Genomic DNA, 12985 nt, shown 5'->3' on the forward strand with positions numbered 1-12985 from the left:
CCCAACAGGGGAACAGCAAGATACACAAGCCAACTCTTAACCAGAATAAAGACACATATAGATAAAAATACGTTAATAGTAGGTGACCTCAACACTCCACTATAAGCAATAGAGAAAAAACCGGAGCAGAAAACCAACACAGAAAGAAGAGCTTAGAATGCTATACTCGACAAGTTGGACCTCATAGATATATATATATATAAAACACTACATCCCAGAACAAAAGAATACTCATTCTATTCTAATGTCCATGGAACATTCTCAAGAATAGACCATGTTCTGGGACACAAAACCGGTCTCAACCGATACCAAAAGATTGAAATTATCCCCTGCATATTCTAAGACCACAAAGCTTTGAAATTGGAACTCAATCACAAGGAAAAATTTGGAAGAAACACAAACACTTGGAGACAAAGAGCCATCCTGTTCAAGAATAATTCAATAAATGAGGAAATCAAAAATCACTTTAACAAATTTATGGAGACCAATGAAAATGAAAACACAATGGTCCAAAACCAATGGGACACTGCAAAGAGAGTCCTAAAGGGAAAATACATAGCCATCCAAGCCTCACTCAAAAGAATAGAAAAATCTAAAAGGCAGTTTTTATATTCTCATCTCAAGAAACTGGAACAGTAACAGAGGAACCGGCCTAACCCACGCACAAGGAAGCAGTTGACCAAGATTAGAGCATAAATCAATGAATTAGAAACCAGGAGCACATGGAGAGGATGTGAAGAAAGGGGATCCCTCCAACATTGTTGGTGGGAATGCAAGTTGCTACAGCCACTCTGGCAAACAGTGTGGAGGTCCCTTAAAAAGTTAAAAATTGAGTTACCCTATGATCCAGTTATTGCACTACTGGATATTTACCGCAATGATACAGACATAGTGAAGAGAGGGGCCATATGCAACCCAATGTTCATAGCAGCATTGTCCACAATAGCCAAAGTGTAGAAAGAACTGAGATGCCCTTCAACAGATGAATGGATGAAGAAGTTGTGGTCCATATATACAATGGAATATTACTCAGCAATCAGAAGGAACGAGTCTCAACATTTGCTGCAACATGAACCGCACTGGAGGAGATAATGCTAAGTGAAATAAGTCAAGCAGAGAAAGACAATTATCATATGATTTCTCTCATCTATGGAACATAAGAACTAGGAAGATCAGTAGGAGAAGAAAGGGATAAAGAAAGGGGGGTAATCAGAAGGGGGAATGAAGCATGAGAGACTATGGATTATGAGAAACAAACACCTCAGAGGGGAGGGGGAGGGGGAATGGAATAGACTGGTGATGGGTAGTAAGGAGGGCACGTATTGCATGGTGCACTGGGTGTTATACACAACTAATGAATCATAGAACTTTATATCAGAAACCAGGGATGTACTGAATGGTGACTAACATAATATAATAAAAAAACATTTAAAAATAAATAAATAAATAAATAAATAAATAAATAAATAAATAAATAAATAAAAAAGAAAGAAAAAATTCAGGAACACAACAAGGATGCCCGCTCTCACCATTAATATTCAACATAGTACTAGAAGTACTTGCAACAGCAATCAGACAACAAAAAGGGATAAAAGGCATCCAAATCGGCAAAGAAGAAGTCAAACTGTCTCTCTTCGCAGATGACATGATACTCTATATGGAAAACCCAAAAGAATCCACCTCCCAAAACTAGAAGTTATAGAGCAATTCAGTAATGTGGCAGGATACAAAATCAATGCTCAGAAATCAGTTGCATGTCTATACACGAATAATGAGACTGAAGAAAGAGAAATTAGGGAATCCTTCCTATTTAAATACCACCAAAAATCATATGTTATCTCGGAATTCACTTAACCAGAGATGTAAAGGATCTAGAAACTACAAATCCCTCTTGAAAGACATTGAGGAAGACACAAAGATGGAAAAATATTCCATGCTCATCGGTCGGAAGAATTAACATAGTTAAAATGTCCATACAACCCAGAGAAATATACACTTTCAATGCTATCCCGATCAAAATACCGAGGACACTTTTCAAAGAACTGGAACAAATAGTCCTTAAATTTGTATGGAACTGGAAAAGGCCCGAATCACCACGGAACTGTTGAAAAGGAAAAACAAAGCTGGGAGCATCACAATGCCGGATTTCGAGCTGTACTACAAAGCTCTGATCACAAAGACAGCATAGTACTGGCACAAAAACAGACACATCGACTAATGGAACAGAATAGAGAACCCAGAAATGGACCCTCAGCTCTTTGGGCAACTAATCTTTGATAAAGCAGGAAAAAACCTCCAGTGGAAAAAAGAGAGTCTCTTCAATAAATGGTGCTGGGAAAATTGGACAGCTACATGCAAAAGAATGAAACTTGACCACTATCTCACACCATACACAAAAATAAACTCCAAATGGATGAAAGACCTCGATGTGAGACAGGAATCCATCAAAATCCTAGAGAAGAACATAGGCAACAACCTCTATGACATTGGCCAAAGCAACCTTTTTCATGACCCATCTCCAAAGGCAAGAGAAAAAAAGATAAAATGAACTTATGGGACTTCATCAAGATAAAAAGCTTCTGCACAGCCAAGAAAACAGTCAAAAAAACTAAGAGGCAGCCCACGGAATGGGAGAAGATATTTGCAAATGATGCTACAGATAAAAGACTGGTATCCAAGATCTACAAAGAACTTCTCAAACTCAATACACAAGAAACAAATAAACAAATCATAAAATGGGCAGAAGATATGAACAGACACTTTTCCAATGATGACATACAAATGGCCAACAGACACATGAAAAAATGTTCAAAATCATTAGCCACCAGGGAAATTCAAATCAAAACCACACTCAGATAACACCTTACGCCAGGTAGAATCGCAAAAATTGACAAGGCAAGAAACAATTGCTGGAGAGGATGAGGAGAGAGGGGATCCCTCCTATGTTGTTGGTGGGAATGCAAGTTGGTACAGCCACTCTGGAAAACAGTGTGGAGGTCATTTAAAAAGTTAAAATTTGAACTACCTTACATCCCAGCCATTGCAGTACTGGGTGGGTGTTTACCCCAAAGATACAGACACAGTGAAGAGAAGGGCCATATGCACCCCAATGCTCATAGCAGCATTGTCCACAATACCTAAATTGTGGAAGGAACTGAAATGCCCTTCAACAGATGACTGGATTAAATAGTTGTGGTCCATATGTACAATGGAATATTACTCAGCTACCAGAAAGAACGAGTTCTCAGCATTTGCTGCAACATGGACGGCACTGGAGGAGATAATGCTAAGTGAAATAAGTCAAGCAGAGAAAGACAATTATCATATCATTTCTCTCATCTATGGACATAAGAACTAGGAAGATTGGTAGGGGAAGAAAGAGATAAAGAAAGGGGGGGTAATCAGAAGGGGGAATGAAGCATGAGAGAGTATGGACTCTGAGAAACAAACTGAGGGCTTCAGAGGGGAGGGGGGTGGGGGAATGGGATAGACTGGTGATGGGTAGTAAGGAGGGCATGTATTGCATGGTGCACTGGGTGTTATACGCAACTAATGAATAATCGAACTTTACATCAGAAACCAGGGATGTACTGTATGGTGACTAACATAATATTCTAAAAAACATTAAAATATTAAAAAAATACATATTTACATTCTTGAAAGTATCTCACTGTGTGAAAAAAAAAGAAACCAGGGATGTACTGTACAGTGACTAACATAATATAATAAAAAAAATTAAAAAAAGAAAAAACTTCTGCACAGCCAAGGAAACAATCAAAAAAACTAAGAGGCAGCCCACGGAATGGGAGAAGATATTTGCAAATGACACTACAGATAAAAGACGGTATCCAAGATCTACAAAGAACTTCTCAAACTCAATACACGAGAAACAAATAAATCATAAAATGGGCAAAAGATATGAACAGACAGTTTTCCAATGAAGACATACAAGTCACTAACAGACACATGAAAAAATGCTCAAAATCATTAGCCATCAGGGAAATTCAAATCAAAACCACACTGAGATACCACCTTATGCCAGTTAGAATGGCAAAAATCGACAAGGCAAGAAACAACAATTGTTGGAGAGGATGTGGAGAAAGGGTGTCCCTCCTTCATTGTTGGTGGGAATGCAAGTTGGTACAGCCACTCTGGAAAACAGTGTGGAGGTCCCTTAAAAAGTTAAAAATTGAGCTACCCTATGACCCAGCCATTGCACTACTGGGTATTTACCCCAAAGATATAGACATAGTGAGGAGAAGGGCCATATGCACCCCAATGTTCATAGCAGCAATGTCCACAATAGCTAAATCGTGGAAGGAGCCGAGATGCCCTGCAACAGATGACTGGATGAAGAAGTTGTGGTCCATATATACAATGGAATATTACTCAGCTATCAGAAAGAACGAGTTCTCGTGGTGCTTGGGTGGCTCAGTCGTTAAAGCGTCTGCCTTCGGCTTAGGGCCTGATCCCAGTGTTCTGGGATCGAGCCCCACATCAGGCTCCTTTGCTGGTAGCCTGCTTCTTCCTCTTCCTACTCCTCCTGCTTGTGTTCACTCTCTCACTGGCTGTCTCTATCTCTCTCAAATAAATTAATAAAATCTTAAAAAAAAAAGAAAGGAAAGAACGAGTTCTCAACATTTGCTGTAACATGGACGGCACTGGAGGAGATAATGCTAAGTGAAATAAGTCAAGCAGAGAAAGCCAATTATCTCTCATTTATGGAACATAAGAACTAGGAAGATTGGTAAAAGAAGAAAGGTATAAAGAAAGGAGGGGTATTCAGAGGGGGGAGTGAAGCATGAGAGACTATGGACTCTCAGAAACAAACTGAGGGCTTCAGGGGGCAGGGGGGCTGGGGAATGGGATAGGCTGGTGATGGGTAGTAAGGAGGGCACATATTGCATGGTGCACTTGGTGTTATACACAACTAATGAATCATCGAACTTTACATCAAAAACCAGGGATGTACTGTATGGTGACTAACATAATATAATAAAAAATATTTTTAGAAAAGACTGAATCCTTAAAAATAGTAAGAGTAACGTCTCACACCTCCACATTTCAGCATCATACTGGAAGTCTAAGCCAGGTTAATGGGAGGGGAAAGTAAAAGAAAAGAAAAATCTAAAGTGCAGAGAGAGAGAGAGAGAAAGAGAAAAGTTGGGGTAAGAAATAAAAGCAATAATGATGGTGGATATGAGGAAAATGAGAATGAGGATGTGAAGAATAGCAGAGAGAAATCTAGGGCAAGAGGTGCTGCCTGACAGCTCTTGTATTCCCCACTTCCTTGCCTTGCTTCTTGCAGCAGGTCCTGGAATGACAGGTAGATCCTATAACTTTGTCTCACAGTACTTCTGCTAGGTGACAGTGGTAAGGGGAAATAGCCCAAGAAAGGTCAAGTGTAACAGTGGTAGGTTGGGCCTCAATGGGGACCTTGTACCTCCTAAGTCAGGTGATTTTACCCTGAAGGAAGGAAAAGTTCTAACTTTTACACTGTCATCAGCTCCAACTGGAACTGAACATAGCTAGAAAGTGGCTAAAGATGAGCAGAAGTGTGGTTTGACAGCTTGACCTCTGAAATTCTTTCCAATCCTATGATTCTCATGTATATAATGTACTTTTTATAAAATGCTATCTTAAAAGTCATAATTTTATTGTCTCCATTTAAGATATTTTATACTCACATAAACAATAGCAATAAAATCAAAAGAGAAAAAGGGAAATTGATTATAGAGGACTCCTCAAAAAGGCCTATATATTTGTAAGTAAAAAATAAAACTCTCAAAAAAAAAACACCTGTCTCTGTTCACAGACCATATGATTGTCTATCTAGAAAATCCCAAACCATCTGCAAAAAAACTCCTAAAGCTAATAAATGAGTTTAACAAGTTTGCAGGGTATAGAGACAATATACAACAGTTAATGACGTCTCTATAGACTGATACTAAACAATTAGATATGAAATTTAAAAAATTATATTCATATTAGCACCAAAAATGTGGTACTTAAGAATAAATCTAATAAAATATGTGCAGGATCTGTGTGCAGAAAAAAACAAAACACTGATGAAAGAAATAAAAAAAAAAACCTAAGTAAATGGGGGAGCTACAACTTGATGATTAATTAAAATACTAATAGCATTGGGAAATCAGTTCTTCCCAGTCTGATCTACAGACTGTACAAAATCCATTAAGAGTTTTGTGTATATCAACAAGCTCATTCTAAAATATGTTCATAAAGTCAAGGTAAATAGAAGAGCCAAACAAGTATATTGAAAGATTAGAAAAGAGAAGAACATTGGAAGAGTCACACTAATTTCTAGACTTATTCTAAAGCTCTGTAATTAAGTGGGTTATTACCCAAAAAAAGGAATGTATCTGAGGTGATGAATGTGTTAATTGACTTGATTGCAGTAATCCTTTCACAATATATACATATATTAAAATATCATATTGCATACCTTTTAAAAATCATGTTGTATAACCCAAATATATATCATGTTTTAGTCAACCATATATCAATAAAGCTGGAAAAAAAGGAGTGGGTTTTGGTAAAAAGATAGACCACTTGTTCAGTGGAACAATATAGAAAGGGCCAAAATAGATGTACACAAATGTAGTCAACTGATTTTGGACAAAGGGGCAAAGGAATTCAAAGATAAAAGGATAGACTTTTAAGCAAATGGTATCAGAAAGCTAGACAATTATATGCAAAGAAACAAATTTCAACACAACAGCATACCTTAAATAAGAGTTAACTCAAAATGGATGGCAAAAATAGACAAGGCAAGAAACAACAATTGTTGGAGAGGATGTGGAGAAAGGGGATCCCTCCTACATTGTTGGTGGGAATGCAAGTTGGTACAGCCACTCTGGAAGACCGTGTGGAGGTCCCTTAAAAAGTTAAAAATTGAGCTACCCTATGATCCAGCCATTGCACTACTGGGTGTTTACCCCAAAGATACAGACGTAGTGAAGAGAAGGGCCATATGCACCCCAATGTTCATAGCAGCAATGTCCACAATAGCTAAATCGTGGAAGGAGCCGAGATGCCCTGCAACAGATGACTGGATTAAGAAGTTGTGGTCCATATATACAATGGAATATTACTCAGCAATCAGAAAGAATGAGTTCTCAACATTTGCTACAACATGGACAGCACTGGAGGAGATAATGCTTAGTGAAATAAGTCAAGCAGAGAAAGACAACTATCATATGATTTCTCTCATCTATGGAACATAAGAACTAGAATGATCAGTAGGGGAAGAAAGGGATAAAGAAAGGGGGGGTAATCAGAAGGGGGAATGAAACATGAGAGACTATGGACTATGAGAAACAAACTGAGGGCTACAGAGGGGAGGGGGGTGGGGGAATGGGATAGACCGGTGATGGGTAGTAAGGAGGGCACATATTGCATGGTGCACTGGGTGTTATACACAACTAATGAATCATCGAGCCTTACATCGAAAACCGGGGATGTACTGTATGGTGACTAACATAATATAATAAAAAATCGTTATTAATAAAAAAAAAAAAAAAAAGAGTTAACTCAAAATGGGTTGTAGATCTAAATGTAAATTGTAAAATTCTAAAATTTACAGAAGAAAGCATTAGAGAAAACCTATGTTGGTTTGGCAAAGAGCTTTGGATATAGAACCCACAGCAGAATACATAAAATAAATTAATAATAATAATAATAATAATGGCATTTCATCACAATTAAAAACTCTTGCTTTGTGAAGAATATGGTTAAAAATCTAAAAGGACAAGCCACAAAGAGAAATATTTATAAATCATATAGATAAAACCCTCAAAAACTCTAGAATAAGAAAGTATGGGCCCAGTTTTTTTTTAAGGCAAATATTCAGAAAAGACACTTTAACAAAGAAAATATACAGATGACAAATATGCGTATGAAAAGATGTTCAGCATCATTAATCATTAAGGAAATACAAATTAAGGCCACAAGGCAACTGATTATTGTACATCAATGAGTGTGGCTAATATAAAAAAATTGTGACAATACCAAAAGCTGAGGAGGATTCAGAGCAAATCAAACTCTTTTACATACTGGTAGGAAAGCAAAATGATAAAGCTACTTTGGAAAACTTTATAAGTAATTGTCATATATCACTATATATGTATATTCTGCAATAGAGTTTAAGGCAACAGAGAATTTTATAGACATAACATAAATTTAAAAAACAAACATTTCAAAATAAAAAACAAATATTGAGCAGCAAAACAAGCTGCAGAAAAATAGTATACATACTATTTAAAATAAAGTTTAAAATAAAGTTCAGCTAAGTTAGATTATGAGCCATATCAGAGTTTTATTTCAGACTTGCTGACAATGTAACCATTAAGAAAAAAAGAACATTTTCTTGAATAACTGTAAGAATGAATTTACATAGTTAAAAAAAAAGATGTACTAAAGGCTGTAACCAAGTACATGATTGGTTAGTTTTATAAAGTGTAGAGCCATCATATTCTTATGAGTTGCACACTTTAGATACCTGAGTCATAATGACCCATAGCCATCTCCAAGAAATGTCAGAAAAAGAACTATTATTTTTCTTCCCACAGTACATTTAAAAAACAAATATGAGACAGAAAGTGCATGGTACCCATTCATAAATGTATATACCATATTTATTATATATTTATATATTAAATATATATAATATTCATAATATATAGTATATTTAAATCCATACTTATATGTATCTAAAGATTGTTAGGGTACACAAAAATTGGATGATGATTATTAGCATTAAAAAGGGGAAGGGAAGAGAATAAAGGCTAAGGATAAAAGTTAATTATATTTTATTGGTAATAGTTTATTTCTACATTTAAATATTCCAATAAAAATAAGTAAAATTAATCTTGAATAGAGAGTATTTAGTATTTCTAATATTGCTATATACATTGTATTTTCAAATGTCATTAAAATGATTTTACAAAGAATTTTTAATGATTGACTTTGCAAACTGACCTCAGATTTCTAAGAAATTAGGAAAAAAATGAAGGAAATGAAGAGTGTTAATATTTTGCTGCAAAACTTGGGGAATGAGAAGTGGATTTAAGGTGGATTGTTTTATCCAAATGAATCTCTGAATTTTACACAACGTCCACACTGTGCACTTCTGTATTCAGTGGAAGAATTTAAAAAGAGAGGAAAAAGGGAAAACATCTTCAAGCTGTAAAGTCTGGTAATGATCACACACTAAAAATGATATAGATATTGGGTCAAGACGGCAGATTGAGGCGCGGTTCTCTCGTCCTACCTCAAATCCTTTTTAATCACAGGAAAGGCAGATTTCTGTATATAAAGAACTCCAGAAGGGCACGGGAAAAGGAAGGGCAGATTCATGGAAGATGGAAAGCAGATGGGGCAAGGGCACTGAGGTGGGGGCTGTGGTGAGAAAACTGGGGTCCCTGAACTGAAGAGGAGGGGCCGGGGGTGGGGGTTGTGGGCCCAGAGGCTCTCCACTTTGGAAAGGGGCGGACCTGGGAGTCAAGGAGAACCTCCCAGGTCCAACGCAGTGGTGGGTGTGAGTCTTGGGGATAGGGTGGGGAAGGGCGGGGTTTGGCAGGAAGGGGAGGCCTCACTCCTGGCAGGAAGCTGCGCTACGGGAAGAGGGAGGAGACTGCGGCGGCGGCAGAGGCTGGTGGGAGCCAGATGTGGCAGAGCGGCTGCCGCCAACAGTGAGGCAGAGGGCCCCTGAGCCTAGTGCTAGGGACACCGCATCAATCCGCTTCACCTTCCTCACTGCCCTCCAACACACGCTTCCTGCTTACGGATCCTCCCCTCTCAGCTCCTGCAAACACCCAACTCATCGCCTGCTGATCCTCTTTCGCCACAGGCTCACAGCGGAGGCAGCGCGGCAAGGTGTCCCATTTGGGCACCTGAGGCCCGAGATCCCCGGACGTGGGGAGGTGGGCACTGGACTAGAAAACTGGAGGATGGCGGTTGGTGGGTGCCCGGCGGGAAAATTGGGGTCGGTACTCCGATGAGTGATGAGGGAGACTAAGAAGGGTAATTTGGGGGCTGTGGTGGTGCGTTGGGGGGAGATAAAGAGCACTTGGAGGATGTACAAAGGTTGCCAGGCATGAGAATACATTTGCTGTAGGCACTCAGCAGGAATATGGGGATGACCAGGAAGAGACACGGAGAGATGAACACCAAGCATGGGGATGGGAGGTAAAACGGATGAAGAATAGATGGCAATGAAGAGGGGAATGGGAGTAACAACATTAGTAGAAATGGAGTAATAGGGTGGGGGCTAAGAAATGGTGAATATTTGTGCTTGGTGTGAGGGCTCTAGGATGCAAACAGAGGATCAGGCATTATGCAAAAGAGCCTGCTCTCTCTATCTGGGGACTCAATGCACTACAACCACAACCACCTCCTCTCTAATCCTGCAGCACAGCCAAAGAAGCCTGGGGGGGGAGGGCACCGAAGGAAAACATGAAATAGTGTCTTCATATCCAGTATTCCTGCTGAACACATCTGAATAACTTGGGCAGATTGTACCTGGTGCCCAGGGAATTTACAATGCAGAGGGGAAAACTCACACTATAATACGGCAAATATTTCTCCCTAGTTTCTTTCCGCCTCCTGCAGGTATGAAGACCGTTCACAAAAAGGCAGCTGCAGGAAAGCAAACCAGGGAAACTGTTGATCATCACATCGGATCTGCAAATATGAGGAAGAAAAAGAACTGTCAAAAGAAACAGAGAGGCAGACCTTCATCACAGCCCCGAAGGAACATCGTGGGCTGCAGAATTTCACATGGATGGAAGGAAGGTGATGAGCCCATCACCCAGTGGAAAGGAACCGTTCTGGATCAGGTGCCTATCAATCCCTCTCTTTACCTGGTCAAATATGATGGAATTGACTGTGTCTATGGACTGGAACTTTACAGAGATGAAAGGATTTTAAAGCTTAAGATCCTTCCTGATAAGGTGCCATTTTCTCAAGTCAGAGATGTGCACCTTGCAAACACCATAATTGGTAAAGCTGTGGAACATATGTTTGAGGGTGAGCATGGTTCTAAGGATGAATGGAGGGGAATGGTCTTGGCCCAAGCACCTATCATGAAAGCCTGGTTTTATATTACCTATGAGAAGGATCCTGTTTTATACATGTACCAGCTTCTAGATGATTATAAAGAAGGAGACCTCCGTATCATGCCAGAGTCCAGTGAGTCTCCCCCAGCAGAGAGGGAGCCAGAAGGAGTTATAGATGGCCTGATAGGTAAACATGTGGAATATACAAAAGAAGATGGCTCCAAAAGGACAGGCAAGGTCATTCACCAAGTCAAAGCCAAACCTTCTGTGTATTTCATCAAGTTTGATGATGATTTCCATATCTATGTCTATGATTTGGTGAAAAAGTCCTAACTGTTAGGGTAAACTTTGCAACATTTGTGCAGGCAAATATCTGTTTTGGATACAAACAAAAATGTTACTTTTCAGTGCATTTAAACTTAAGGATCCCTTTTAACACAACATCTTAACCAGCATAACTGCTATTTGTTTTGAAAAATACAAGTGTATATGGACATGACATACTGTGTGTAAAGAATTTGTCTCATTGAAAAGATTGGATGTGTTTGGTGGATGGGCCATGAAAGGAAGGAATAGCTGTAAATTCAGGCTATGGATAAACTTAGGCTAGTATCATGATTAGTCATCTAAAAATGGAATAGGAATTAGCTGGTCTACTCTAGAGAGGGGGGAGGAGAAGGAACTAGAGATGGGCTGTGGGGGGAGGGGGAAGGAGAGATGACAGCTTAGGAAGAGGTGGGGCAGGGCCAAAAATGGAGAGGCTCCCTGGAGGAGGGATGACCTAAGGAGAGAGGAAACCCACTGGGAGTGGGTGGAGAATAACAGAGGGAGAGTGAGATCTTGGGGCTTGGAGGAAAACAGAATACCCTGAGAAGAAAGGGGCACAAAGAAGCATTGAAGGGATCCAGAGCAAGGGGGAGAAAGAAGTTGGCAGGAATCTGGAGGGGGGCTAAAGGATACTCAAAGGGAGGGTCTATGCATGAGTAAGGAGCCAGAAGGGGAGGAACACTGAGGAGGAAAGAATTCCAAGGAGAAAGACTGACAGGGGAAGTGAGAACACAGAAAAGGAGGTGTGGCCAGTGGGGCCCATGAGGGATGGGGAGGCCAGGAAAAAGTGGGATACTTCTGGCAGTATCCACATTGTTCTCCCTGGCTCTGTGCAGAAAGGATGTGACAGCTGTCTAAGAACCAAATGAATTGGAAATTCGCTAGAATGGCATTTTGACAGGGATGACTTGAGAGTTAAACAGGAGCCAACTTTATACCTAAAAGGCTTACCTTACTTCAGGGAGCTCATGCCACACCTGCTGAGTAGAACCCCAAGCCTCAGCCTAAACACACTGACCTGACACCCCATGAGCAGGGAGCTGTGAGCAGCCTCCTCACTTTTCCCAGAGGACCCAGGTGCAGCAAATCTTGGGCCTGAAGTTCTTGGTTCATTCCCCCTACACTGGATAAACAGTTCTTGTGGGGAATGGGTCAGCAGGGTGCTCAGGACTTAAGAGATGTGCCACCTTGGGTTTGGAAAGTATTTTATCGAAAAAAAAGAAAAAAGGAACCTTGCTGAACACAGGTACAGGAGTCCCCTCACTGTTCTTTTGCCTACTGGACTATGCCTTGCCTCCCTATAGAGAAGGGACATCAGAGGACTGAGCCTAATGTTTCTCTCCAGGACATGGGGAGTATACTCTCAGCAGCTGCCTGAAACCACAGGTGGCTTCACCCAGTGCTTCACTGAGTGGAGGTCTGCTGCCTCTGGAAGCCCCATTCAGGCTATACCCCGACAAAGCAGGTAATTACTGACCCTTCACAGGTACTGGTATCCTGGCCAATCTTGCCCACCCCAAGCACACAGAGAAGCTGTGATGGAAGTTTGTGTAGCTCTGTTTCCAGGTGAGATGGATGGCATG

At 40.1% G+C, this 12985-nt stretch overlaps 1 protein-coding gene across 3 annotated transcripts; it reads left to right on the top strand.

Moving 5' to 3' along the window:
• Nucleotides 1-9664: 9664 nt before the first annotated feature.
• LOC123786870 (spindlin-2) lies at nt 9665-11574 on the top strand. Of its 3 annotated transcripts, none has more exons than XM_087859647.1 (2): nt 9665-10041; nt 10610-11574. In XM_087859647.1, the coding sequence occupies exon 2, from the start codon at nt 10632-10634 to the stop codon at nt 11406-11408; it is 777 nt and encodes a 258-aa protein (XP_087715773.1). In that variant the 5' UTR covers nt 9665-10041; nt 10610-10631; the 3' UTR covers nt 11409-11574. The 3 variants fall into 3 exon arrangements, with proteins under 3 accessions (XP_087715773.1, XP_045645170.1, XP_045645169.1); XM_045789214.2 differs by having other exon boundaries at nt 9665-10003; nt 10630-11574; XM_045789213.2 differs by having other exon boundaries at nt 9665-9941; nt 10630-11574.
• Nucleotides 11575-12985: the final 1411 nt, after the last annotated feature.

Source organism: Ursus americanus, chromosome X, assembly GCF_024610735.1.
Source record: "Ursus americanus isolate L20-20 chromosome X, mUrsAme1.1.p, whole genome shotgun sequence".
Classification (NCBI taxonomy): Eukaryota; Metazoa; Chordata; class Mammalia; order Carnivora; family Ursidae; genus Ursus; species Ursus americanus.

Coding starts and splice junctions, on each gene's coding strand:
- LOC123786870 (XM_087859647.1), top strand. CDS start 10,632: ATGAAGACCGTTCACAAAAAGGCAGCTGCAGGAAAGCAAACCAGGGAA.